At 42.9% G+C, this 25803-nt stretch overlaps 1 protein-coding gene across 6 annotated transcripts in view; it reads left to right on the forward strand.

The window, feature by feature from the left end:
- The window catches only part of dnc (phosphodiesterase dunce), a 405280-nt gene that overhangs the window by 141320 nt on the left and 238157 nt on the right, over positions 1-25803 (forward strand). The window contains exon 1 of one of the 6 annotated variants that reach the window (XM_080282060.1): positions 12420-12970. The exons of the other annotated variants lie outside the window; for them this stretch is intronic. Coding sequence (XP_080138186.1) covers positions 12774-12970 — 197 coding nt within the window. The 5' untranslated portion in view covers positions 12420-12773. Of the gene's footprint in view, positions 1-12419; positions 12971-25803 lie in introns of those variants that run through there. 6 annotated transcript variants of the gene reach the window in all.

Genomic DNA, 25803 nt, shown 5'->3' on the forward strand with positions numbered 1-25803 from the left:
TTTCTTCCTACTAGCGTGACTGACAAGAAAGGCATCGGATAAAAATATGGCCAATTTGTAAATAGATATAGCATCCCTCGATTTCCTTTTTTATTTAGATGAGGACGGTTGTGGAAGGTGACCGATATTTTTTCATCCAACTTGCGTGACTGATGAGAAAAGCATCAGGAGAGAGAGAAAAAAAAAAAGTCAGTCTCGGGTATGTATTCAGTATCATTTTTCTTCCGTGGGTGGGAAAAAGAGGCTGGGATGATGATGATGATGATGATGATGATTTTCCTGTCGTCGCAATTGTAACCCTTAATCTCTCGGGGTTAGGGAGCAATTATAGGAGGTGACCACACACTTAAGGGTTCGTTTCAGAATCTCCTGTGTCAAAATTATAAATCATTTTTCATAATTTATATTTTTAGCACACATATACTTTTTCGTCTGTTTTTTAGATCCTGACAACACACTCGGGTTCGCTTTTCAATCTCAATTTAAATTTTTGGAGAGGCCAATTATAGATTCGTTCCCCAGACTCATGTACCATTTTTCTTTTACTTTCCAAACACCTGTATTATTATTATTATTATTATTATTATTGTTATTATTATTGGAGAGGCCAGTTATAGTTCGTGACTGGAGACTGACGATTTCGTTTTGCAATCTCTTCAACATTCCCGAGGCTTTACGAATCTTGGCGACGGATTGGCCCACCTGCTCTCCCATTGGCTGACGTGTGGGCGTGCGTGGTGACGTCATGGCAGCGTCACGTGCCGGAGTTGTCAGTTTTATTTTTGAGCTTTTTAATGCGTGAAGGTGGTGCGATGCCTTGGTGATGGAGAGAGAGAGAGAGAGTGAGAGGGTGGGTGGGGGGGCGAAGAAAAGCGGTTGGGGGAGGTTGCTATGGTTTTAAGAGAGAGAGAGAGAGAGAGAGAGTTTAGACGAAAGAATGGAGTTGAAAGACAACAGAGTGGATGACAGATTGATATTATGAGAAAGTTGCGAAAGTGAGTCTGTAGAAGGTGAAGAAAAGAGAAAAATATGTGAGAAAACTGTGAGAAAGGGAAGTGTTGAGGATAGCGAAAAAGGGAGAGAGGTTGAGAATAATGAAAAAATTATGGGGTATGGAAAACGAAATGAAAAGGGAGGAAGTGAGAAGTTGATAGTGGAGGAGGAGACGAAAATTGGAGGAAAATGATGGGAGCCAAATGAAAACGCTGAGGTGGAGTGGGAGTAAAAACGAGAGAGAGAGAGAGAGAAAGAGTGTTGAGGAATGCAGAAGTGGGTATGACTAAAGAGAAAAGAGGTGGAGGTGATATGGATGAGAGAGAGAGAGGAGGGGGAGGAGAGCGCACCACGAATACTCATTTATCTAGATGTAAATTGCAAAGTTGGGAACTGAAAAGAGGAAGAAAATAATTATCTCACGTTAGCCACAATAAGAGTCGCAAGTGCCCATCGTCCATTGCAAAAATAAACAGAAAAAGGAAGGAAAAATAATTAAACCAACAGCGCAGTATATTTAAACGAATTGTAAACACAGCAATGAACACAAACTTCTCTATTCATCCTTTAAATTTTTATTGATGTCGCTCTACGGTCGTGAACTATACTAATCGTCCAGTTTAATGAAGCAGAATATTCCTCTCGACCGTGCCGTAAGTTATGTTGCAAGTTAGTGTGATAATATTGTCAGCGCCTCTACTAAATGGACAATAATATCTGTGACAAATATTTTCCCCAGTTCCCAGGTGCTGATGTTTGCGACCAAGTAATGTAAAGCCAAGTGAATATAAATCCACGTATAAATCTTTCCCTTTCTTTGAACAACTCATCCCCCTCCCATCTTTCTATTTCACAGTCACAAACAACCTCAAAAGAGTCACGTGAAGTATTTTTGCCTATATAAACTATGCTTTTATTTATATTAATTCCTACTGTATATATAATGCGGAAGGCAACACGAAAGACGACTTGAAGCAACACACACAAATAATTGGCGGTATTAATTATGATTTTTTTTTTTTAACTATATTCTGACAGGCTTTCCTTTAACATGACTGTTTTAGGTGGTGATCAAATGAGAAAAGATCGTCAACTTTTTCCTCACTTAGAGAGAGAGAGAGAGATAGAGAGAGATTTGTGCGTTTTTTTAATGTGTGTTTATGTTGTTTTGTGTGTCTGTGTTTTAGCTTGTGTGTTTTTATTTATGAATGTGTGTGTGTGTAGTGTGGTGAGTGGGTGGGTCGAGGTGCGTAATTAGTCGTGGATTAATATGCGAGGGAGGCCGTATGAGAGAGAGAGAGAGAGAGAGAGAGAGAGTTAATTTCGTTTAAGTTGTGTGTGTGTGTGTGTGTGTGTGTGTGTGTGTGTGTGTGTGTGTGTGTGTGTGTGTGTCCAAGTGTGTCTGCATGTGTTTTTGGCACTTGTAAATGTCAGGGCACAGAGACTCACGACACTACTCTGCCTGATAACAACGTGTGAGAGGCGCCCATAGATTAGTCAAGAGGGTGCAGGCAGGAGAGGAGGAGTAGAATGAAGGGGAAGAGGAAGAGGGAAAGTTAAAAGAGGGAAAAGAAGGGTAGAGGAAAATATAGGAGGAGATTGGGGAAGGGAGAGAGAGGGAAGAAAAAGAAGTAGGGGACGTGAGAGGGAGAAAGAAAGAGGGAGTGGATTAGGAAGTGGGAGAGGAGATGTAATGTTGAGGAAGAGAGGAGAAAGACCTGGAAAGAAGAGGGAAATTATAGAAAAAAAGGCGAGTGAAGGGAGAGTGAAAGTCAAGGAACAGTGGCGGGAGAGGGAGAAGGGAGGTAATTATGTGGGGTAGATAGAGGAGAGGCGAATCAGGAAGGGAGATGGTGAAGGGAGGAACAGGTGCGGGGAGGTAGATGGGAAGGAATGAGGGGGGAGGGAGGGAAGAGGGGATGGGGAGGGAACAGGAGGGAGAGAGAGAGAGAGAGGGTGAGGGTTTCAAGAAGTTAGTTAAAAATAAAAGAAAACATGCGTAAGATGTTAGCGAATTGCTTAGACATTACTTGTATATAAGCATTTAACCCACTTTACATAAGGTTTGGTGAGAACCGCACAGACACACGCCGTTTATATGAGGTTAAGACTTGGGTACAAATGTAACTGGCAATACGGAGCAGATGTTCGTGAAAAGATGCAGAGTGTAGATATGTATTCACTCTCAAACTCGCATCCTTTGCCAATGTTATGAAGTGTCGCAGTACTAAGGAATATAGGAAATTAGTTCTCCAGTCGACCAAGCTGTCTGCATGATCCAAGTAAGGAAAACTGAGGATATTCTAGGATAACACAAAATTATATGAACAAGTAATGCAACTTTACATCTTATTTTTAGCTTGTATTATCATTATTTTTGGATGTAATGTATTTAGATTTTGCACATTTCAGTCTCAAAGGAGTCTTCACAGATGTTAGGTGTTTAATCTTGTGTAATTGCATTTGCGGCCTTACGTCTTTGAGAGGCATTTTTCGTCTCTTGTGAACTGATCTGAATTTGAATGTGCGTGGGAGAGGAGGGAGGAATTGAGGGAGGGAAGAAGGAAGCAGGGAAACACGAAGAGAGACAGGGATTGAGAAGAGGGGAATGAACATGGAGAGAGAGGGGGGGAGAGAGAGAGAGGTGGGGGGAAGGAGGGAGAATGAGGGTTATTAAATTTTCGAGGAGAAAGTGAGGTGGCCGCTATTAACGGGAAGGGAGGTTTTGTGTGTGTGTGTGTGTGTGTGTGTTGGTGTATGGATGTGTAATAGGAGGGTTTCTCCTTGTAGGCAATTATAAGGGTGTTAATAAGCTGAGTGTGGGCGTGTGTGGGTGTCGCGTCCGTGTGTGTAATTTAGGATGTATGTTCATTTGGGGACCTATCTGTGTGTACGAGCTTCTGTGTACACGTATGTGAGTGTGGACGTGGTGTATAGGTGTAGGTGTGGGTGTGAGTAATTGTAGTGGTAAAGTGAATGAATAGGTCCTTTGCGTGTGTGTGTGTGTGTGTGTGTGTGTGTGTGTATTAGTAAATGCTACTATGTCTGTTTGTATGTATATATGCCTAGGTCGTATATATGAGTATACGAGCGAGTGTAGTGTGCATGTAGACAAATTTAAACTCTGTGGTTTTGTGTGTGTGTGTGTGTGTGTGTGTATGTGTGTGTGTGTGTGTGTGTGTGTGTGTGTGTGTGAGAGAGAGAGAGAGAGAGAGAGAGTTACTGAAGTCAGAGGAAGTTGTTCATGTGCATTTACCTTACACACAACCTAGACAGATTAATGAACCTGGTGTTTTATTTCCGGTCACTGTGCGTGAGCGTGTGTGTGTGTGTGTATGGGTATGGGTGTGTGTGTTCCTGTGTGTCTGCAGGTAGGTTGGTGTATAATTATTTAAAAACAGTCACGAATCTCCACTGTTACCCAGTTCTCTCACCGTGCATTTACAAAAAAATATTAATAATAAAGCGAAAAAAAAGAGCCCGCCTCATCAAGCCCCGTCAACTGACCCCCATCACCGCCGCCTTTGAACCTCATGTTTTTCACCTCACCTTGCTAATTATTTTCACATTTTTATTTTTCGACATCTTCCGGCAGTCGAGAGTACCCGGATGTAGTAGCGTCACTTGAGCGTCACACAGCCTCCTTGTTATGGTACTGTCGCAGGAAAAAATGAGATACTGAATTTGGTAACAAGGAAAAATTTAGGGACCTTGAGAAAAGTATTATTTTGTAGTCTGGGCGTTATTTTTTTTCTTTCCCTTTTTTTTTTTTGGTGGATTTTAATTTCGAGTGTGATGGTAATTTGTTGTTTGTCTGGAGTTATGCTATGAACAGGGAATGCGGGCGACATGGGCTTATCGGTAAACTAGTGGCCTCAAAATAAAAGAAAAACTGAACTGGACGGCGAGGAAAACTATATAAGGTGACCTTTTGTGTGTGTGTGTGTGTGTGTGTGTGTGTGTGTGTGTGTGTGTGTGTGTGGAGGATAAGTTTTAATTTACTTGTGTTTTTTTGCTGAGAGGTAGTTATGTCATGGATGTGGATTGCAGGTTTTTGCTTCAGTTGGTGGTATTGCGTTTAGGTTCTGAGGTTAAGTGTTTTATTAGAACTATATATTTGCTATATATGAAGTAGTTTCTGATTGTACCTCCTAGGCAGCTAGTACACACACACACACACACACACACACACACACACACACACACACACACACACACACAGCTAAAATTCCATCCAGTCATAAAAAGCACACACAGCCACCTGCCCCGCTGGAGTTGTGTTTCGGACCTGACTTGACTGACGGTAAGAGGACAGTGGCAGGTCAGGTCACGCTCGTCCCTTTGTCTGCTCTGGGAGTCGGGGGGGGTAGGCAGACAGGGGAAGAGGAGGAGCGACATAGGGAAGTATAAATTAGCATAGATTGGTCATTGTTTGATTTTTTACTCTCTCTCTCTCTCTCTCTCTCTCTCTCTCTCTCATTAACCCCTTCATTGCTTCAGTCTCAGCATTTTTCAGTCTTACATGAATAATAATATCCTACTGACCTTGTGGCACTTCAGTGTTTATTCTGGCTCACACAAGACGATTTTATTCAGCAGTGGGAAAGCCTTAGCACTTAGACGGTTAAAGAGGTGCCTCGTTAACCCTGTCACCGGTGTTGGTGCTCTTACGCGTTTTATTTTGGTTAATGACAGACGAACTTTTTTTGTGGGATATTCTTAGCAGTTAGCGACTATGCCACGTTTCCTCTGACCTGGCAATGATCCGTAACCCCATTCAGTTTAGTTGATGGCCAAGTGTAGTCGGTTGTTGGGTTGATCTGACTAGCAACCAAGGAGACTCATACCTCCCTCATGACACTGGCTCATTGACTTTCATGCACCCACGACTTGGTATTCAAGTTGTGGGAGTGGCCCACTTACGTCAGATGAAACCAGACCGGCCTGGAATTTATATGCTTCCTCACGTGACCTAACTCCGTGAATTCGAGGACGTATATTTCCACTTCGTTCTTGCTATTTCCCGCGATTTTATTCAGTTTAGGATATTACCGTAGTACGAACGGGGATAATGAAGGCAATATCTGACTCCTCAGATTCAAACAGTGTATTCCAAGGTATATAAGATCGTCTGAAGGTGTCAAAAATGAGGAAGGTGTGTGTGTGCGTAGGGGGGTATTTGCCTGAGGGACACTTGTACCACGTTTGAAGTGTGCTGATAAAGAAATGAGGTAATAGTACCAAATTTGAAGAGTTTGGAAGAAGATTAAAGAAGAAAGTAAGTAAGCAAGTACATTATCGTCTCCACCACAGTGTGTGAACCATTAAATAAGTAAAGGTAATAATTATAGTAAAGAAAGAAAATTATAAAGGGTGTTATATTGAAAAAGCGTAGACAGTAGAGTACTGTATGCTGTAGAAATATAGTAGATTATATTCAAGACGCAAAGCTAAATTGTGTGGAAGCTAGTGTAGTAACGTGTATTAAGGAGTACAGTTAATAGATTATATTTAAGCAAATAAAATGAAAGGAAAGAGGTTCGATTATAAAAGAAATATTAATAAAGAAATATAATAACTGATTGCACTAAGAACCAAATGTAGTAGGTTAAATTAAGAAAGAGATAGTTGATTATGCTGAAGGAATGATATATTTAAGTTAGCAGGTTATATTAAAGAAATAAACATTGAAGACATCCATGAGAATTACAAATAACAGTGCATCAATCTGAACAAGGCATTGATTGGCAACAGCACAATCTAGGTGGTAAAATTTGATGATTGAAAAGTTATATCAGAATCGAAATTGAGATATAAGGATAAAGGTGAATAGATGATGGTGATGATGAAAAGGAAGAGGAGGAGGAGGAGTAGGAAGGTTAGAGACAAATTAGAATATATATTTTGTATTATAATCCTTCGTTGTCAGATAGAATATTAAGGTTTTTCGATCAAGTAATGGAAGGACATAAAAATATATACTTTAATAGAAGTAAATAAGGCTAGAGAGGGATATGAAAGAGAAAGATGAATTTACTGAACGCTAGAGAAAGTAGCAGCCTCTGAATAACTAGAAATAAACGAATGATATATACGGTAAATAATAAGAGCTGAGATAAAAACCGGTGAACAAAACAGAGCCCAATTTATCAGCTTACGTCTTCACCCTTAATTATCTCGCTTCCTGTTATCCCTTTTTATCCCTTTACATCCTTCTAATTATCGTTTCTTTACTCCTCCAGCGAGTGTCTTTTCTCCTCTATATTATTGCTCGTTTTGTTCTACCTTGTGTCTGATTTTTTATGTTTCTCTCCCTCTCTCATTTTTCAACTTTTTTCGTTTTATTTGATTTTAATAGTATATTTTCCCTCCATTTTTTCCTTCAGTCTTCCTCTTCCCTCCTTCCTTCTGTCTAAATATTCTTTTCTTTTTCAAGTCCTTTTACCCAGTGTTCGATCAACTTTTTTTTTTATTTTTTTTATTCATCCTCCCCGTTCCTTCCTCCTCTCCCTGTTTCCATTAATATTCCCAGACTTTCTCTTTTATCCTGCCTCTCTTTCTGTCTCCCCATCTTTACCTCAGTGTCCTTCTTGCTTTGTTTATTTCCTCTCACTTTCATGCCTTCCTTCTATTGTGAGGCTTTCTTCCCTTTCCTTGGTCTGATTCTTTCCATATTTACTCCTTTCCTCATCCTCAGTTATTTTCGTTCCTGACTTTCCCTTCGATGCCAAAACTTTTCGCACTTGTTCGTTTCTCTCTCTCTCTCTCTCTCTCTCTCTCTCTCTCTCTCTCTCTCTCTCTCTCTCTCTCTCTCTCTCTCCCCTTTTCCAACTCCCTTATTTTATCTTTCATGTAACAGTCTCCTCTCCACCATTCTTGCATTTTATTACTTCCTTATATTTCTCCTTCATCCTTCCATTCACGACCTCCCTCTCTTCCCTCTTGCAGCTCTTTTCCTTGGCCCTTTCCCCCCCATTTCATCAACATTTCCTCTATGCCCCCTTCTTTCCCCTTTTCCTTCAGCTTCCTTTATTCCTTTACTTCATATGCCACCCCTTCTTGCCTCCTTCACCATCATCTGGCTCTCTTCCACCATCCTCTCTCTCTGTCATACCTTGTCTTTTCTCTCTCCCTCCATTACCCTTTCTTCCCTCTCCCCCTCCCCCCAGCTATCTTCTTCCCCTCCCTCCTCCCTCCCTTCTCTCCCAACCTCCTCCCTTCCCCCTCCCCCCCTCTCTCTCTCGTTTCTCTCTCTCTCTCTCCCCCCCCCCAAAGCCTTCTTCCCCTGTCGCCCTTTGTCTTTCCAAACTTCCTCTTCACTGTTCCCCCTCCCTCCCCTCACTCCCTATTTACCTTCCCTCCCTCCCACACTCCCCCCTTCCATCCCATTTTCCCTCCTCCTCATGCTTCTCTCCCTCTTTCACTCCCTGTCTTTCTTGTCTCCCTCCACGACCATTTACTCCCTTCCCCTGCCCGTCTCCTCCTCCTCCCCCTCATCTCCCTCTCTCCCTACCACATTCACTTCCTCCCAGTAACGTGTCTGCCTGTCGCTGTCACCCTTTCTCCCTCCACTGTCCATTCTCTTCCTGTATCCATTTCTCCCTCCCTCCCATACTCACTCCCTCATTTCCTCCACCATCCTCTCCCCCTGGCACCCCGTTCTTTATACCTGCATCTCCCACTCCCTCTCTGCGTTTTCTCCCTTCCCCTCGTTCTCCCCTCCCTCACTTACCTCCTCCACAGTCTGTCCCTCACCCCTTCACTTCATCCCTCCCACCTTACTGTTTTCTCTCCCTGTCCAGTCACTTTCCTCTCGCCTCCCCCTCCTTTCTCTCCCCCCTCCCCCTCCTTTCTCTCCCCCTTCTCCCGGCTGCGGGTAGGAGCGGCGGCGTAGCGGTTTGTTTATGGCGCAACTCCCAAGATCGATTTATTTTTTCATTTTACGTGGTAACTCAGACGCGGCAGGAGAGAGAGAGAGAGAGTGGTTTTATGTGTGTGTGTGTGAGCGAGCGCTTGCAGTGTAGTCGTTTTTTTTTTTTACCTGTGTTGCATTCCATCATTATGAATAACATCGATGGAGAGAGAGAGAGAGAGAGAGAGACTGACTGTACCTTGAATTTCTCTTTTATTCGTGTTGTGTACAGCAAAACAACAAAGAGTACGTTTCTTTTTTCTGTACCGAGAAAATTTCCGTTTTTTTATTTTTTTATGCGCACTCCAGATTTCACACCTATTACCTCACTACTGTTGGTGTTGGAAATTGTTGTAATAGTAGTAGTAGTAGAAGTAGTAGTAGATGTAGTAGTTGTTTTTGCTGTTAATGATACTTTTTTACTATTGTATTTATCGTTTATCACGTGTTTGGCTGGCTTGCGTTTTATTACCACTAAAATGTAAAAGTTTACCTGTCTCTTTTGAAGGGACAAGTTTGACAGGTTCTGTCGTATTTGCATAAGAAACATATACCCAAGCAATCTTATTATTTTCCCAGTTAAGGTTCTAATTGTTTTTTTTAATACCGGTGGTACTACTATTGCTATTAGTAGTAATGGTAATAGTTCGATGTAGTTGTTATTTCCAAGTTTACGATATGATTATCATAGTTATCGTTTTTCAGTGTGTACATTAAAGACCATTGAAATTTTTGTTTATAAACAACGAATGCTTGTTGTCTTTCCCTGTGAAAAGGTTTGCTGTGTAAGATCATAATAGCTACCATAGCATTTGTGAAGAAACATGCGTAACAACTAGAGTTTACATACTTTACAATCAATAATATTGTCAGAAGCCAGCGAATATGAAAGGTAATCACCACTGAAGTTTCGATGTCTGTGTGTTTATAAACTGTACCGTATATGTATAGGTGCATATGCACACGTTTTATATATATATATATATATATATATATATATATATATATATATATATATATATGTGTGTGTGTGTGGGTGTGGGTGTGTGTGTGTGTGTGTGTAATTTACAGAGAGCTTTGGTTATTTTTCAGTGTACAGTGCAGTGCCCAGTAGTTTATTTTCGTGTTACAGTTCAGAGGCAGGAAGTGGTTTTGTAAGGGAGGAAGTCGTACATCGCTGAGTTTTGTGGCGATTGTCAAGTGGAATGAGAGAAAAACAGAAATATGATGCAAAAGCGGACAGAGAACTTGCGTAAATTAAAATAGAATAAATAAGGACAGATACATTGGTAAATAGGTAGTAAATAGAATAAAAATGGAAAGCAGAAATGGAATAATGGAAGGCAGGCAACAACAAACCTGTTCGTCCCCTCGAGGCTGTTTGTTGCTGTGAAGGTTTTACATAACAGGTCTGTTTTGTGAGTTAAAGACAAGGAATAAAGAAGAAAAAAGCAGACGGTGGGTAAGGCATAGGAGAATGGAGAAAGAATTATAAATAAAGAATGAAATATGAAATGAAAAAGAATGAGGAGGGAATGTATTCTGTGTGCAGGATGTTGGACATAAGAAAAGAAAAATGAACAGAGAAACAGAATAACTTTTTAGAAATCAGTATGAAAGAGCAGACAGAAATTTTGGAAATTAATTGAGAAAAAAAATGAAAAAAAAAATGCAATACAGTAATATGATAGACTGAGTGATTGTAGAGAGAAAGAGTAGTTAGGTAGAAAATAGGTGGAGGGACAGAAACATGGCAGAAATGATGAACAAATGGACAAAAGAATGGAAAGAAATAATAATGAGTGGAATACAGAAGAAGTGAACAGGTAAATGAAATAAAGAGTGGAAAAAGTTACATTAAAGAAATAAGTGCAATAATAGAATGCGTGCAGTAAATTAAAATTATAGGTAAGCAGAGGATAGGAGGGACAATATCAAGGTGGACAGACAGTGGAATAAATGGATAATGTAATATGAATAGACTTAATTGTCAGCACCACCATCCTGACGTTCTTTTTTTCCCATTCAAAGGATAGGGTGAGAAGAGAATAACCATATATTGACATAATGGTCGCGTGGACGGGGATATGGAACAAAGTTGGAGAAGTGGGAGATAAATGTCGAGAGGGTAGGGAGGTAGAGGAACTAGGCAAATAGTACTGAGAAAAGGAAGGACAAGACGTGGAAAGGACTTGGAGAATTGGACAGTGTAGGGAGAGGGAGATAAAAAAGTTTAGAGGGTAGGAAGAGGGGAATACTAGGTAGAGAGAGTAGGGAGATGAAGAGAGTGTAGGAAGAGAGAGATAAAAAGTGGAGAGGTTAGGAAGGTGAGGGATACAAGTGGAGAGGTTAAGGAGAGGGGAAAAAATGGAGATGGTACGAATAGGGAATTAAGGAATTAGTTAAACAGTTTAGGGAGAGGGAAGAAGAGGTGAGAGAGTTCGTGTTGGCCCCGGAGTACACTAGACCGGACGTGGGAGAGATGGAGGAGGAGAGGAAGGGGAGGAGGGATACGCTTGTGAGAGGCTGTCCCTCCCCCCTCTCCCTTCCTCCTTGCTTACTTCTCTCCCTCCCTCCTTGCCTACTTCCCTCCCTCCTTCCCTCCCCCGCGCAACTCTGGCCACTGGAGCGAGTCTTTAGTCGGTGGTGTGGGCCGGGAGAGTTCAGTCCTCCATTATATTTCTCTTGATGAGGCAGGGCTAGTTAAGGTGTTGTAGTGATCCCCCAGGCTCACCTCTCTGTGGTGGTGGCGGTGGTGGCGTAGAGCCGCGTGTGTGTGTCGGAGGGGAGCGCGTGCCATCTGTTACTACCCCCCCCCCCCACTACTCAGTCCCCCTCCCCCCCACACTGATTCAATCGCCTCCCCCCTCTCCCTTCAGCGCGTTCTCTTTCTCTCCCTCGCACCCACGTTGGATGTCTACCCCGTGAGTTCTCCCTGTGCCAGGAATAGTGTGTGCGTGATAGTGAGTTGTGACGTGAGGGTTACAGCAAGGGGGGCTATACAGTGCCAGCAACAGCAGCCTTACATCACCACATCACCCACCCACCCCATCACCGCACCACGCCGAGGCCCACACCCTCACACGCTCGTCAGGAAGGAACGTGGCTACATATTGATCCGAGACGCTCGTTGTTGGTGTTGTGATGAAGGCAGCGAGCTGTGTTACTGAAACAACCCCTGTCTTCATGGTGTGTGTTGACGTCTAAGGAGCCGCGTTGAGGCGTGAGTGAGGTAGAGCGGCGTGGTGAGGTGCGTGTAGTGCCACACGTGGCTGCGCGGCCTCCACGCTACAACCACAGCACCTACTGCCTCGCCTCCACCCTGCGGCGCAACACGATATCATCACAGCCTCGCGTGTGCTGCGTCTGACCTGGAGGCAACCCACTACGTCCGGTGTATCCCAAGTGTAAGCCAGTGTGGGTCATCGAGGGGCGGGTGAAGGTGGTGGTGATAGCGGTGGTGGTGGTGGCGTATGTGACCTGACAGGGCGTAGGGGGCGTGGCAACCGTGGCTCAACAACAGGAGGAGCCACCCGGGTCCCCGGGTGAGGCGGAGGAGGGGACGGTGCGCTCATGGACGGTATCTAGTTCCGCGGGGTGGCGTGAGGTTCGGACGAAAGGCTGGCGGGAGGTCAGCTGGGACCCACCTGGCCAGCAGCAGCCCGGAGGTGGGTCGGTGCCAGCCACGCAGCCCAGTTCGGACTTCGCCAGACCCCCGCGACGTATCGTTGCCCGCGGTGACAGCGGCTACTTGCAGCAACGCAGTTTCTCTTTCAGGGAGCGTTCAGACTCATTGGGCGGCTCCGGGTCTGCGTCCCTGCCGCGGCCTCACACCCATACACCCGGCCAGCCCGCCCAACAATTGTGTATGGACCTTGAGGTGCCAGAGGCAGGACGGCGTCAAAACCTAACAGTTAACCACTCGTTCCCCGACCTGTACGACATGGCGGGCCGTGACAAACTTCCCCGCACCCTCTCCACCTCAGCCCTCCGCATCAAGGCACGCTCGCTCTTCTGGGAGAAGTTCTGGCAGGGCACTCAGCAGCCCCGAGTGTCCGGCAAGCTGTGAGTATCCTCTGGGGGGCCGCCTGTGTTGCACAGGTGATGCCAGGTGCTCTCTCTGTTTCTTATGTGACCTTGAATTGCTCAGTCATATCATGTAACCCTGAGGAATTCATTTGAACGTTAGGGGTGCAGATAACTCGACTTTGTAACCTTTGTCACTTCTGCGATTTCATTCCGGTGGTGGTATTTTTATTCGTGTTGCCAATAGACGATTTTATTTAGCTTAGTGAAGGTGTTCATGAGAGCAATATCGATTCCATTTGGTTTGAAAAATTTATCTAAAGGTTAATGCAATCGTCTAGAGATATCAAGAACACAGTAAATAATATATACATGTCACCGGATTGAAGCAGTTGAGGGACTCATGTGAACGTTCGAAATCAACAGTATAATGTGATTGTGTTAACATTTCTCCAGTGAAGTAACATTGCGCCATAGTATAAATTAGATACACAACTGTAAGATTCCTATGTACGAATTTAGATCATGCTACGTACTTTACTCCCGGTTGTGCTTCGTGTTAGGTGTATGACGTGTATGCTGCTGTGAGGGATTTGTTACGCTGACACTGGTCCGTTGTTAGCAGGGTGACTGAGGAGTTATATGTGTCATCGAGTGTGATAATTGTACCATAGTTGGCGTCGTAGCTAAAGAAACTGTGGTGTAGTCAGTGATATCTCTCTCTTCTACTTCGCTTGTGTTGTCTTCCTTGACTTCCTTATATATATAGTGTCTGTCTTCTCTTCACGCCAGTATTGTCTCTTTACCTTACCTTTCCTAATTTTTATCATCCTCCCATCATTACGTTTCATGTCTTCCTTTTTTCATTGTCCCTTCTCACCCTTACGAGTACTTTCTTTGTCGATTGGCAGTGCAGTATTTTAGTAGAATGAGGCGGCTCCTCAGCACTTGCTCCTTTAGCGATTTAGTTTATTAGGGATAGTATTCTCCTTTATGTAATAATCTCTTTAATATAGTTCTCGTAAGTAACATGCAAGAGAACACTGATATCCACCTGCAGAAACAAATTGGTAGATTGTAAGTACTGAGGAACCGCCATGTCTACGAGAATAAGGACCATAATCTCCTGCTGCTTCTTTTTTTTTAGTCTTGTTCTTGCATGCCTCCAAATTAATCTCCTCACGTATCACATCCTTTTCCTATCGTTTTCCTTTTTCACACATCTATTTTTCTGTCATATATCGCCCCCTTCTTTAGTCGTCTTCTCCTCGTGCATCCAGTCTGCCCTTTCTTCCATGTGTTCTTCCTTTCACTCTTTTTTTATGTAATTTATTCCACCCATCCTCATCCATCTTTTCTTCCAGTTTTCTATATCCTCTCTCCTTCATGCTTCTTCTATATCTTCCATCCAATCTCTCCTTTTTTGTCTTTTTACCTCATTCTTTATATTTTCTGTTCCTCGATATTTTAAACCTTGTCTCCCTTTCTTCCCTGGTCCCCTTATCCCCCTCCTCCCCACTTGCTCCTCCGCCACTCCTCACTCCTCCAATTTGTCTCAAGTTTCAGACTTAATTTGTGTAATGGTTTGGTTATGTAAATGTATTGATGTGTTTATAAAAATACCGCTCTATCTAAAGCATCTAGGACAGAGAGAGAGAGAGAGAGAGAGACACACACACACACACACACACACACACACACACACACACACACACACACACACACACACACAAAGAGAGAGAGGGAATGTGTTTGTGTGCTTGCCATTCGTATTACATCTTTTATATTTTCAGATTTATCCTTGAGGCTGTTGCTGGATAAAACGAAAGTTAATACACCAGAGTGCAGTGGAAATTTACAAATAAAGTATTGGAAAAATTCTCTCTCTCTCTCTCTCTCTCTCTCTCTCTCTCTCTCTCTCTCTCTCTCTCTCTTTCCTTATGTTGGCGGTAGTGGGATATTAGCGTAAGGTCACACTCGACGTTTACTATACACGTCAGCCATCAATTTCCATCAGCCTAATCACCCTTTTTCCCCCCATTTTCGAGCGATATATGAAGCTGCAGTACATTGTTTTACTGTTAGCATCAGGAGCAGCGTACATTCAGCATCGTACAGTGAACCATATTGCAGGGTTATAAAAAAAAGTTGCATAGCTGTGTGGCAGGAGTGATAATAGTTGCTTAGCCACAACTTGACAATAATCCGGCCTAAACAGTGGGTGAACTTAGCAATACATATCATCTAAGTTTCCTGTGCATAAAGTTATAAGAATTAGACTGCATTAAGATTTTGCTGAATTTTTATGTCGCCGTGTTGATGAATTATTTTGAGTGGCCAGTACATATTCGCATATCACCACTTGAACGCCAACCAGTTTCCTGATTACTGAGTCCGACAAAAAACTGGCTTTTGCCCGAATAGGAAAAAAAGTTTTGAGGATACTTCTCTGGCAATAAATGTAAACTTGTGCAACGACCGCCAGCTAGATTAATTGTTTGTGATGTTTACGTGTATAAATGACGAATCAGTGTTTATAAGTTTAATTGTGGTATTAGTAGTAGTAGTATAGGCTAGTTTTTGTAGTGTTGATAACTGAAGTTGGGGTGAACAAAAATAGAAAACTGAAGTGATAATCTGTTACTAATTTCCGTTGTGTGAAAGGATGATATTCATACTGCTTATAGCTACGTTGCTGTTACCTGGCAGACTCACTCTCTCTCTCTCTCTCTCTCTCTCTCTCTCTCTCTCTCTCTCTCTCTCACACGTAACGGAGCCACGAAAACAAGTGTTGACAGATGTACTTTGGGTCCATGTTGACCTTGACCCGACTCCTCCCTCCCTCTCTTTTTCTTACACACACACACACACACACACACACACACACACACACACACAATATATATATATATATATATATATATATATATATATATATATGTATGTATGTATGTAATTTTATATTCTCGCACACTGCACCATTATCCTCCTTTCAACTTTCCACAAACTTCTCTTCCATTACTCCTTCACTCTATATTTTCTATCTCTTGCTATTTTCCTCATTCATTTTTTGCTGACTTTTCCCTACATTTCCCCTGTTTTTAATGTTTTCCTAATGGATATTCTGCCCGTACTCTCTCTCTCTCTCTCTCTCTCACTAACAGTTTCTGCATTTATTTTCTCTTCCATTCTTACGTCCCTTGTATTTCGCCATCCGTTCCTTTTTTTTTTTTTTTTTTTAATCTTCTCCCCTTCTCCTCTCTCACACCATTTCGCCCCTCCATTGCTCTTACATTCCCCATTATTTTTCCCATTAGTCTTCCTTTCATGACTGGTAGTTTGTCTCTTTCATTTTCCACTCTCTCGCCTTTCTATTGCTCTTCCTTTCCCAGTCATTTCTCCCGCTCCATTCTATTCCATTTCATTCCGCTCTTCCATTTCTCTTTCACTCCCTATCATTCCTACCGTTCTTCCTTCTGTGACTGATATTTCGTCTGTCTTGTTCCATTTTTCCTCCTGTCTCACAATACTATCTCCCACAAGTCTATTTCCAAACATTTCTCAGTATCTCAGTGTGTCTGTCTTTTGCCTGATGCTGCAGTCGGTGATCCAGATACACACGAAATTGTACCCTTAAAATGCCAATCCCAGAACCAAAAGAGGACAGAAAAAAAAAAAGACCTAACAGAAAAATGTAATAATTTTGTTTGCCATGGGTTTTATTATAGCTCGTGCGTGAACATACTGAAGTGAGGATTATAGTTGAATATATGTGCGGATGGATTTGGAACGTCAACACGGCTTTGAAGTGTGCTAATTGCTCGGTGATTTAACCCCATTAATTTGTTCCATCAATTCTTTTATGTAGAGATGATTTGTTCCATTAGCCCCTTTAATTTGTTCCATTGATTACTGTGAGATGATTTATTCCATTAGCCTCTGTAATTTGTTTCATTTATTTCTTCTCTGCGGGACGTGATTTGTTCCATTAGTCCTGTATTACGAGAGAGAATTGTTCCATTTTTTGCTTTCCGACGGGAGGTGAGTTGTTTCGTTATTCTCTTTATTTCGGGAGGATTTGTTCCATTTATCCCTTTAATACGAAGTTATTTCTTTCATTACGTCCTTTATTACGTTTTCCCACCCACCCCAAAGCAGAATATGATTGTCTTTTTTTTTTAAATTATATTCCTACTCTCTCCAGACGATTTTATTCAACTTTCGAGATACCTTTTTGAACTAGAGGGGTTAGGGGGAACATTTTTCTTTTGTCCTACCTTCAATAAAATCCCTGATGATAGCAAAATGAAAAATAATAATAGGCTACGTCATCTGGTTTAATGAATTCACAGCGTTGTTTCCGATATATATGTGTTAAAGTCAGTCCCCAGCTTCACAGACTTACCTCTAATCCCGTTTCGTGATTTAGATTTTCTCATTACGTAAAAAAAAAATAGTATAGCCTTCGTTAGCCCCATCACCACGAGGTGGATCTAAGTGAAAGCAAGTATGACGTTAGCTTGAACAAACTGAAAAACATCGGGCTGAAGGGTTTAAAGTGGTGTATATAATGTGCGTAATATTTTCCACATTCACTAGTATTCCGCATCAAAGTGTCTGCTATAAAATTTCGTAATAAAAACCAAGCCTATGTTTTTATTTACCTTTGCACTTTTCCGTATTCACGTTCGCCTGACACGGAAGTATGATGAAATTTTGACGTTGACGTAACTTTGTGAAACGATACTCTGTGAATGCGAAATCATGGTTGTAATTGTGAAAATCGATGTTTCAAATGTGGAAATAAGCCTTATATATAAAAATGGAAAGATATGAAAATATGCTCTATGCCCGGTATATGATACGTCGGAATGGGGAAATGCGCTGAAAGTTTAAGCATTTGATATAAATGTTATAGTACGCCATAAACACGTGAAAATAGATAATAAATATGATAATAATATTAGTGATGATGATAATAATAATAATAATAATAATAATAATAATTTTCCTTACATTTACCTCTGTTGAAACATACGCTTTGGGTGTAGCTATAGAAAGTTGGTCTGATCTGTTTATTTTCCTGAATATTGTATTGCATTGTTCAAGCATTTATATTCACAACATGTATTCTGTTATCACATGATACAGCTGGGCTATATGGACGGTGTTTGGGCATTGTGTATACCGGTATTAACGCATTTATCGTTATTGATACCCATAGATAAAGTTACATGACGTGCCGTGACGAGTTCCCATGATATTCGACAGACCTAACTCAGTGAAACGTGATTGTAAATAATGGAAATCAATATAGTATACTGCTAGTCTCTCTCTCTCTCTCTCTCTCTCTCTCTCTCTCTCTCTCTCTTTTTCTACGTATATAATTTACAAGTATTTGAAGTTGTTGTGGATCCAGGCTCTTCTGAACGTGAACCCGGTTGACTACAGGCTTAAGTTGCCCTCCTCTTACAGTCCACCATCCTACTCTCCAGGGATGGGGAGGCTGTCGAGAGAATTTTGCATAGCCTGGTAGTGATGCTTCTCTGTTATATTCGGTGCCACCACATGAAGGCGTCCCTCTCCAGCACCGATTGATAAGGCTAAGGCTAGTTAACAGCATCTTGATAGAGTGATGCAGGGTGGTGGTTCTTCGCGTGTTCAGTCCTTTAGCACACCGAGGCCTGCCCAGTCATTACCCTCCCCTTCTTCTCAGCTCACTGTGTCATTCAAGACCCTCCCAAGCATTATTATTATTATTATTATTATTATTATTATTATTATTATTTTTATTATTATTATTGTTATTATTATTATTTTATTGCCCCCAAATACGTGCAAGATAATTATGTATTTCTCATCTCTCCTTAGAACTGTCGATTTGAAAGGTAGTTAAGCTTGTTTTTGTAGGCGGAAGTCGTGTCATCACATCACACCCATAATTCTCCCATTATTCCCATTCTCCCATTAGTGAGCCTTCTGGTCTAATTTAGGTCTCCATATTAACCCATTTTTCCATTAGTAACTCGATCTCCATAGTCCTTCCTTTTTTTTTTTTTTCCGCTAGTGTGTGTGTGTGTGTGTGTGTGTGTGTGTGTGTGTGTGTGTGTGTGTGTGTGTGTGTGTATCACTTCGGATTACCATTTCCAGTTTTCCTTAATCCTTATCAGTCTGCCTACAAATTTTATCACCATGTTATGCCTCACATCCTAACAGCAATGCCTTCCGTGAACTGTCTCCTATTCTCCATTATTTGGCTTCAGTACTGCTCTCATTTTCTTGATGTCCTATAATCTGCTATCATTACTTATGCCAGGTGCCTATCACATTAGCTTGCCCCTTCGGTTAGTATCATCCTATCGTTCCGTTAGTGGTGTTCCATTTTAAAGCCTCGATTCTAACTGCTGGTGCATCTTGACCCATTAAGCCATCTCAGTATGTCTTGCCAAATTCCTAATATTTCATCATTATCAGTTTGTCGTTCCATTAGCACCATCCAAACCATCCATTAATATTGTCCCATTATTTTGTTTTAGACCCCACACTTCTGCTGCCTGCGTCCCATTAGCTTACTCCCCATTACTCATGCCAAGTCCCCATTATCCCATCACCAACACTCCCCCTCCTCCCCTCCATCACGGCGTTTCGTAAGGGTGACATACTTGGTGGGAGCGTTCTGCCAAGACCCCTTACCATTCCCCCTCCCATCATCCCCCTCCTCCTCTTCCCCCACCTCCTCTTCCCCCTTCTTCCCTGCCACCCTTCTCCTCCCTCCCCCAGTAATCGTTCCCATTCTTCTCCTTTCATTTTCCCTTTCCATGCTTCCTTTTCTTCCAATTACGCTTTTCTTATTCTCCTTTACTCCTCTTCCCCTCTCCCTCTTCCCGTTCCTCTTCCCCTTCTTGTTACCCCCTCTCCTCCCTTCTCGTTCCTCTTGCCCCCTTTCCATTCCCCTTCTCTCCCCAGCTCTCTCCTTTCCCGCCATCGTTCCCATTCTCTTTCACCATCTCCGTTTCCTTTCTTACTCTCACTCTCAGTCGCTCTCACTTTCACTCACGCTCTTACCCCTCTCCTTCGCTGCTGCTTCGATTTATTTTCCTCCCTCCCTCGCTCACTAGGTCATTTCTTTCGCTCTCATTTTTTACGCACACCTTCACTCTCTCACTCTGTTGGTTCATTTTGTTCCCCTTTCACTCTTACTCTTTCACTCTTACCCTCAGCCTCTCACTTTATGCTCACAACACCTCTCATTCACTGTGTTGCTTCAGTCCCTCACATTCAGTCTCTACATTTTTCCATTTCATTTCCCTCTGTCGTTCTCTCAGACTCACTCTCACCCTCTGACTTTCTGGTTCACTTTCCCATCCCTCTCACTCTTTCTCTTGCATCATTTTATTTCTCACCCCTCCCTCACTCACAGTTTTCTGGGTTAATACTTTTCCTTTCATTTCGGCTTTCTGTCACTTTTCATGATTACTCGCTCACTCGCAGTTCTACCGCTCTTCCTCGCTGTTTGTCTCGACTCATTCTGTTCCCACATCCACTCTCAACGCACTCTCAGACTTGCTCTCCCGCCCCTCTCACGCTCTGTGTTGCTTCATTTCATTCCCCACTCACTTTGCCTCTCCCTCCTGCCTCCCTCCTTCACTATGTATCGATCCACTCTTTCCCCTGCTTCACTCTCAGTCACCCTCTCACACACCTCTCTCCACATTGGCTCTTGCTTTCGTCTCACTAGCATCCTCACTTTTACGCCTGGTCTCACTCACTCACCCTCCCTTACAACATTAACATCCAGCTCGCTCCTCTACAGTTTTCACTCACATTCAGTCACTCGCCCTCACCCTCACATTCATATTTGCTCACTGTTCTCACCTACTCTTTTGCTTCAGGTCATACATCTTCTCGCTCCCTCCCTCACTCACTCACAGCTCTCTCTCGGTCAGTCCTCTCTCTCACTACTCTGTCTCGCAGCGGATCCAAAAATACCCTTCGCCTCACACAGGGGTATGAAAATAAAGGGAGAAGACCGATATCACTTGGAACGCTAAGTCTCCCAAGCGGCTTACAGTGTTCAGTGGCACGGCAGCTTTCGTTCGGGTACATGATACAAGGGCTGTCTAATTTGGTTTTGTTTTTTTGGGAGACGTTTTGGTCACGGTGTAACATACTCGTAGAGGGAATAAGTTTACTTGTGGTGTCAGTGATATTCAGTGTGTGTGTGTGTGTGTGTGTGTGTGTGTGTGTGTGTGTGTGTGTGTTTAGGGGAAAATATTACAGGCTTTCTTGTTTTGGTGGAGTCTGGAGGGAGGGGTGGACTTTTGACAATTTTTTCTCCTAAAGTGAAATCCTTGTTTAATTGGTACTTCATAATTACGAGAAGTTACAGCTGGGATGGTTCTCATGTGTGGATGGGAAAAAAAAAGAGGCACACTGAAGCATGTTTGTCCCGCATTTGTGTCTTCCTCTTCTGTTTTTCGGTTCTGTTCATCCATTAATAGCAATGGAATGATGATGATGATGATGATGATGATGATTGATACAACCTTTAGTAATACTTAAGATATTGTTCAGCATTTTCTCTAATGTTAGAAGCAGTGATTAGTGGAAATCCAAACTTACAGATGCTTAGTTTTATGGTAGATGATGAAATGTTTGGCTTGGTGAACTAAAAGACTCTTAGCTGGATATAAGGCGAGAACTTCTGGTGTCGTGTGAAGTGAAGTTTATAGTGTTTATTGCTTTAGGATGGCCCGCTGAACTGCTGCTTTTACAGTGTGGTTATTTGTGTGGGCAATCTCTATATCGAATACCCGTAACTGTACCACAAGCTAAAGCCAAACGAAGGGATGATGTGTGGTGTGATGTATGTATTTATGTTATGTGGTAGTTTGTGGTGTCGTGTGTGATTCGGTGATGTGGTGTGGTATGGTATGAGGTGTAGTATGATGTTTTGGCAGGGTGTGACGTGGTAGTGTGATGTGGGGAGGGATGCTGTGTAGTTTGGTGTGCTATGAACAATACTTTGACAGTGTAAGATGTGGTGGAGTGTGGTGCAGGGAGGGAATATAAGATTTTTGATGTGATGTTTGATGTGTGGTGGAATGAATTGTGGTGTTGTATAGTGTGATATGCGGCTTGGCAGGATGTGATGCGGTGAAGTATGGTGTGAGAATTGATACGGTGTAGTAAGAGGAAGATCATGTTGAACGAGCTGTGCAGTGTGTTGTGTTACTGTGCTGTGTGATGGGGTTTGGAGAAATGTGGTGTTAGGAGTGTAAAGTGTGGGGATGAATGTTTTGTATCAAACTCAGTCTGATGTGGTTTTTGACCCGGCCGTGTAGTGTGTTGCGATATTCGAAGTAGTGTGGTTTGTTATGTCCAACTCTGCTGAGTGGTTTGGTGTGGTGTGTGTGGTGTGGAGCGTTGATGAGCGTGATGTTGTCAGCTGAATTAGGTGATAATACATTGTATGGTGTGTGGAGTGTGGCTGTATTATACAAGATGTGTCATGTTATGGGGGCGAGTGTGGTGTGGTGTGTTCAGCTGAGCTGGCTGATGTATTGTGATAAGGTGTGGTATGCTATGGGATGGGATGAGGATGAATGTCGTATGATAACGTATGTTAATCACCAGATGGCGATACTGTGTTGGTAAAATGCAGTGTGATACGGGGACCAGTGTGGTGATGCATATTCACCTGAGGTGGGTTGTATGTATGTGATATGATGTTTACAGCAGCACCGACTCACAGCAGCAATACTGTGTGTGTGTGTGTGTGTGTGTGTGTGTGTGTGTGTGTGTGTGTGTGTGTGTGTGGTGGGAGACAATGACAGACATCGTTTGTAGTGACCAACATGAATGAGAAAACAGACAGACACGGGAACATCACAGAAAAGACGTGCACGGACCAGAGATGAAGAGGAGGAATGCCTTAGGGATGAATGAATAAGAGTGAATGGGTGCTCTGGGAGAGAAGGGGGTGCACTGAGAATGAAAAAGAGGGGAAGGGGTACTCTGGGAAAGATTAAATGAGAGAGGAGCGTAGCACAGGGAATGATAGAATAAATTAGTCAGAAGAGAGGAGTGTATCAGGAAGAAGTGAATGAAAGGAGAGGGTATACTGGGAGGAATGAATGAGGGGAAAAGGAGCGCTACGGATGAGTGTATGAAAGAATGAAAAGGGATAGACTCTGTTGAAATTAATGTTAGAATGAAAGGGAGGAGACGGATGCATTGGGAGGAAACAGAGGAGGTACGGTGCACCAACGATGAACGAATGAATGAGATGGAGGAAGGCATAAATTATAGGGGATTTATGGCACATGAAGGCATAAACAAAAGTTCTCAGGGGAGGCATAAATGAGAGAGAAGGCATGAATGAGGGGAAGGAGGGGAGATCACTCAGAGGCATGAATGAGAAGGAAGGCCTTGAAGGGGGAGTGGGTGCAGATCAATGAGAGGCATGAACGAGAAGGAAGACATGAATGAGGGGGGTGAGGAAGTTAACAGTTAGGTATGCATAAGACATAAACGACAAAGAAGACATGAGAAACGGAAGAAGAGTGTATAGATAATGAATGAATGAATGAATGAAGAGATGTATCTGGAATGAGTGCATGAGAGGAGAGACCGGAATATGAGAGGGGAAAGTGGAGCACGTGAATGAGCTAAGATGGATTGAGCTGGGAACGCATGAACAGAGATCTCCAGCAACACAGCCACTGTGAATGAATGAATGAATGAAAGAAGGATTGGATGCACAAAGAATGGATGAGTAAAATGAAAGGGGAGAAGTGAGTGAGTGATTTAATGAGAGATGGTGGACGGGATGGGAGGGGAGAGGAGAGGTGCCTGAATGAGAGGGAGGAGTTAAGGACTGGGGAGGGGGGAGGGGTTGGGAGGGGAAGGAGGGAGGGAGGATGGAGGGCATGAATGGAGGTCCTGAGAAACACAGCCACCGTGAACCTGATACGGGAAGCCCTGGCCTGGTCATGGTGTGGCCCCGTGATGCCCGCTGCACCAGGCGAGAGATTTTGTTCTTGTTCACACCGCACGATTTTAGTCAGCTGAGCACTTTAGCTATATCATGCCGCTCTTGTTCTTGCTGACACCCCGGTTGTACTGTGGCACCTGATGTAAGTGCTGTTGTTCTTGCCTTCACCCTGCGATTTTATTCAGCTGAGCACGGTAGTCATATTGTGACTTCTTGATGGAGACGTTCTCTTCTTTGTGCCCTCATGTGATAAGTTTTCTATATGATGCTTACTTCCGCCCAAGTATTTTATGTAGCGTGGTTGGTTGAACTAGAAAAACCATAATTTTCCTCTATCTATCGCTGCCATAGCGTTTTCTGTAATTGAATTAAATAGTCAGTTGCTATCTATCGTTAAATACCCAGCTGAGATAATGGATATTTGAGTCACTTAAAGAATACTGGATGTAGAGATAGGTCGTATATGGACGAGGTGATGGAATTCTGCTTTTGGTTTATTATTATTATTTCGTGTACATCCTGCCAGTTTTAATTGTCGTGTGTGTGTGTGTGTGTGAGAGAGAGAGAGAGAGAGAGAGAGAGAGAGATAGACAGAGAGACAGAGGGGGGGTTATCTGTGAGTATTTATAACTGGTGTGTTTGTTTTATATGTGCAAACGTGGACGATGAGCTCTGTTTAATGTGTGCTTGTGAGGTGCAGTGTCTGATTTTTCTTTAACACGAAAATGAGACAGAAAAGTATATACAGTGTTCATCTCTTTCGTGTGATGCATTTTGACACACGGACCAACACTTAGGAAATGCCAGCCCTACTCAGCGAGCATGTGTTCACCGCCAATCATTTCGAAGCCCAGCGGACCCAGATGTGCTTTTTCTTTTGAGGGTACGAACGTCTGAGAGAGAGAGAGAGAGAGAGAGAGTGAGTGTGTGTGTGTGTGTGTGTGTGTGTGTGTGTGTGTGTGTGTGTGTAACTCCATTTCTTCTTGCAGACCATTCAATAAAGAAGTAAATAGATGTAAGAAAATATATAACTCAAGTCTTTGCGTGCGAAAGTGTGTGTACGAACAAACACATGTGATTGCGTAACTCGGTGCACGTGGGAAAGCCAGTCTGTTATCCCACTGAGTGTTTGTGTCGGCTTTAAGCGTTTTTTGTGCCAAGCGATAGACTTTATTTTTCTTTCTCAGCTAAGGAAAGTCTTACCAAAAATCTCCCTGACACCCTTTCTTCAGCGATTTATTTTTCTCGTTACACATTGGCATTCTCTTATCGATGCCGTTTTCTTTATACATTTTTCTGCCTTCCTCAGACAGACTTAAGGAAATGGAAGGTTAATGATAAAACCTTCAATAACCTTTTCACTGCTGTGGGCTCTCCTAAGCTGCATTATTTTTGTGGTAGCAGCAAAAGTAAGCTACATGAAGACGTCGTCGCACTGAAAGGGTTAATCACGACATACTTTAAACATGGCAGGCCAGATAGGCAACTTACCATAATGCAGAATTAGAGTGTTAAGAAAGAAGTGGTATGGAGTTTCCAGTACCCATGGTCCAGTGTGTGTGTGTGTGTGTGTGTGAGTTACGTGTTTGTATGTAAGCGTTTAGGGATGGGTTTCGTGTGTGTGTGTGTAGATGAGTTAGGGTCGTGTGGGGGTGAGTTACGTCTATGTGTGCAAGAGAGAGGGGCATCCTGCAGCGAGAGAGGGGGCCGGCCAGGGATAACTTTCAAGGTCGGGGCGATAAATCAGGGCGAGAGTGTGTGTGGTGGGCGGTATTTTCTGCACACCGCCCTGCCTCGCCTTCCCCTGCGGTCCCCTTCCGTGCCCTGCCCTGCCCTGCCCTGCCTAGCCTTCCCCTGCGATCCCCTTGCCCTGCCC

This window comes from Coenobita brevimanus, chromosome 92, assembly GCF_032717465.1.
Source record: "Coenobita brevimanus isolate Jiangsu-jjx chromosome 92, ASM3271746v2, whole genome shotgun sequence".
Taxonomy (NCBI): Eukaryota; Metazoa; Arthropoda; class Malacostraca; order Decapoda; family Coenobitidae; genus Coenobita; species Coenobita brevimanus.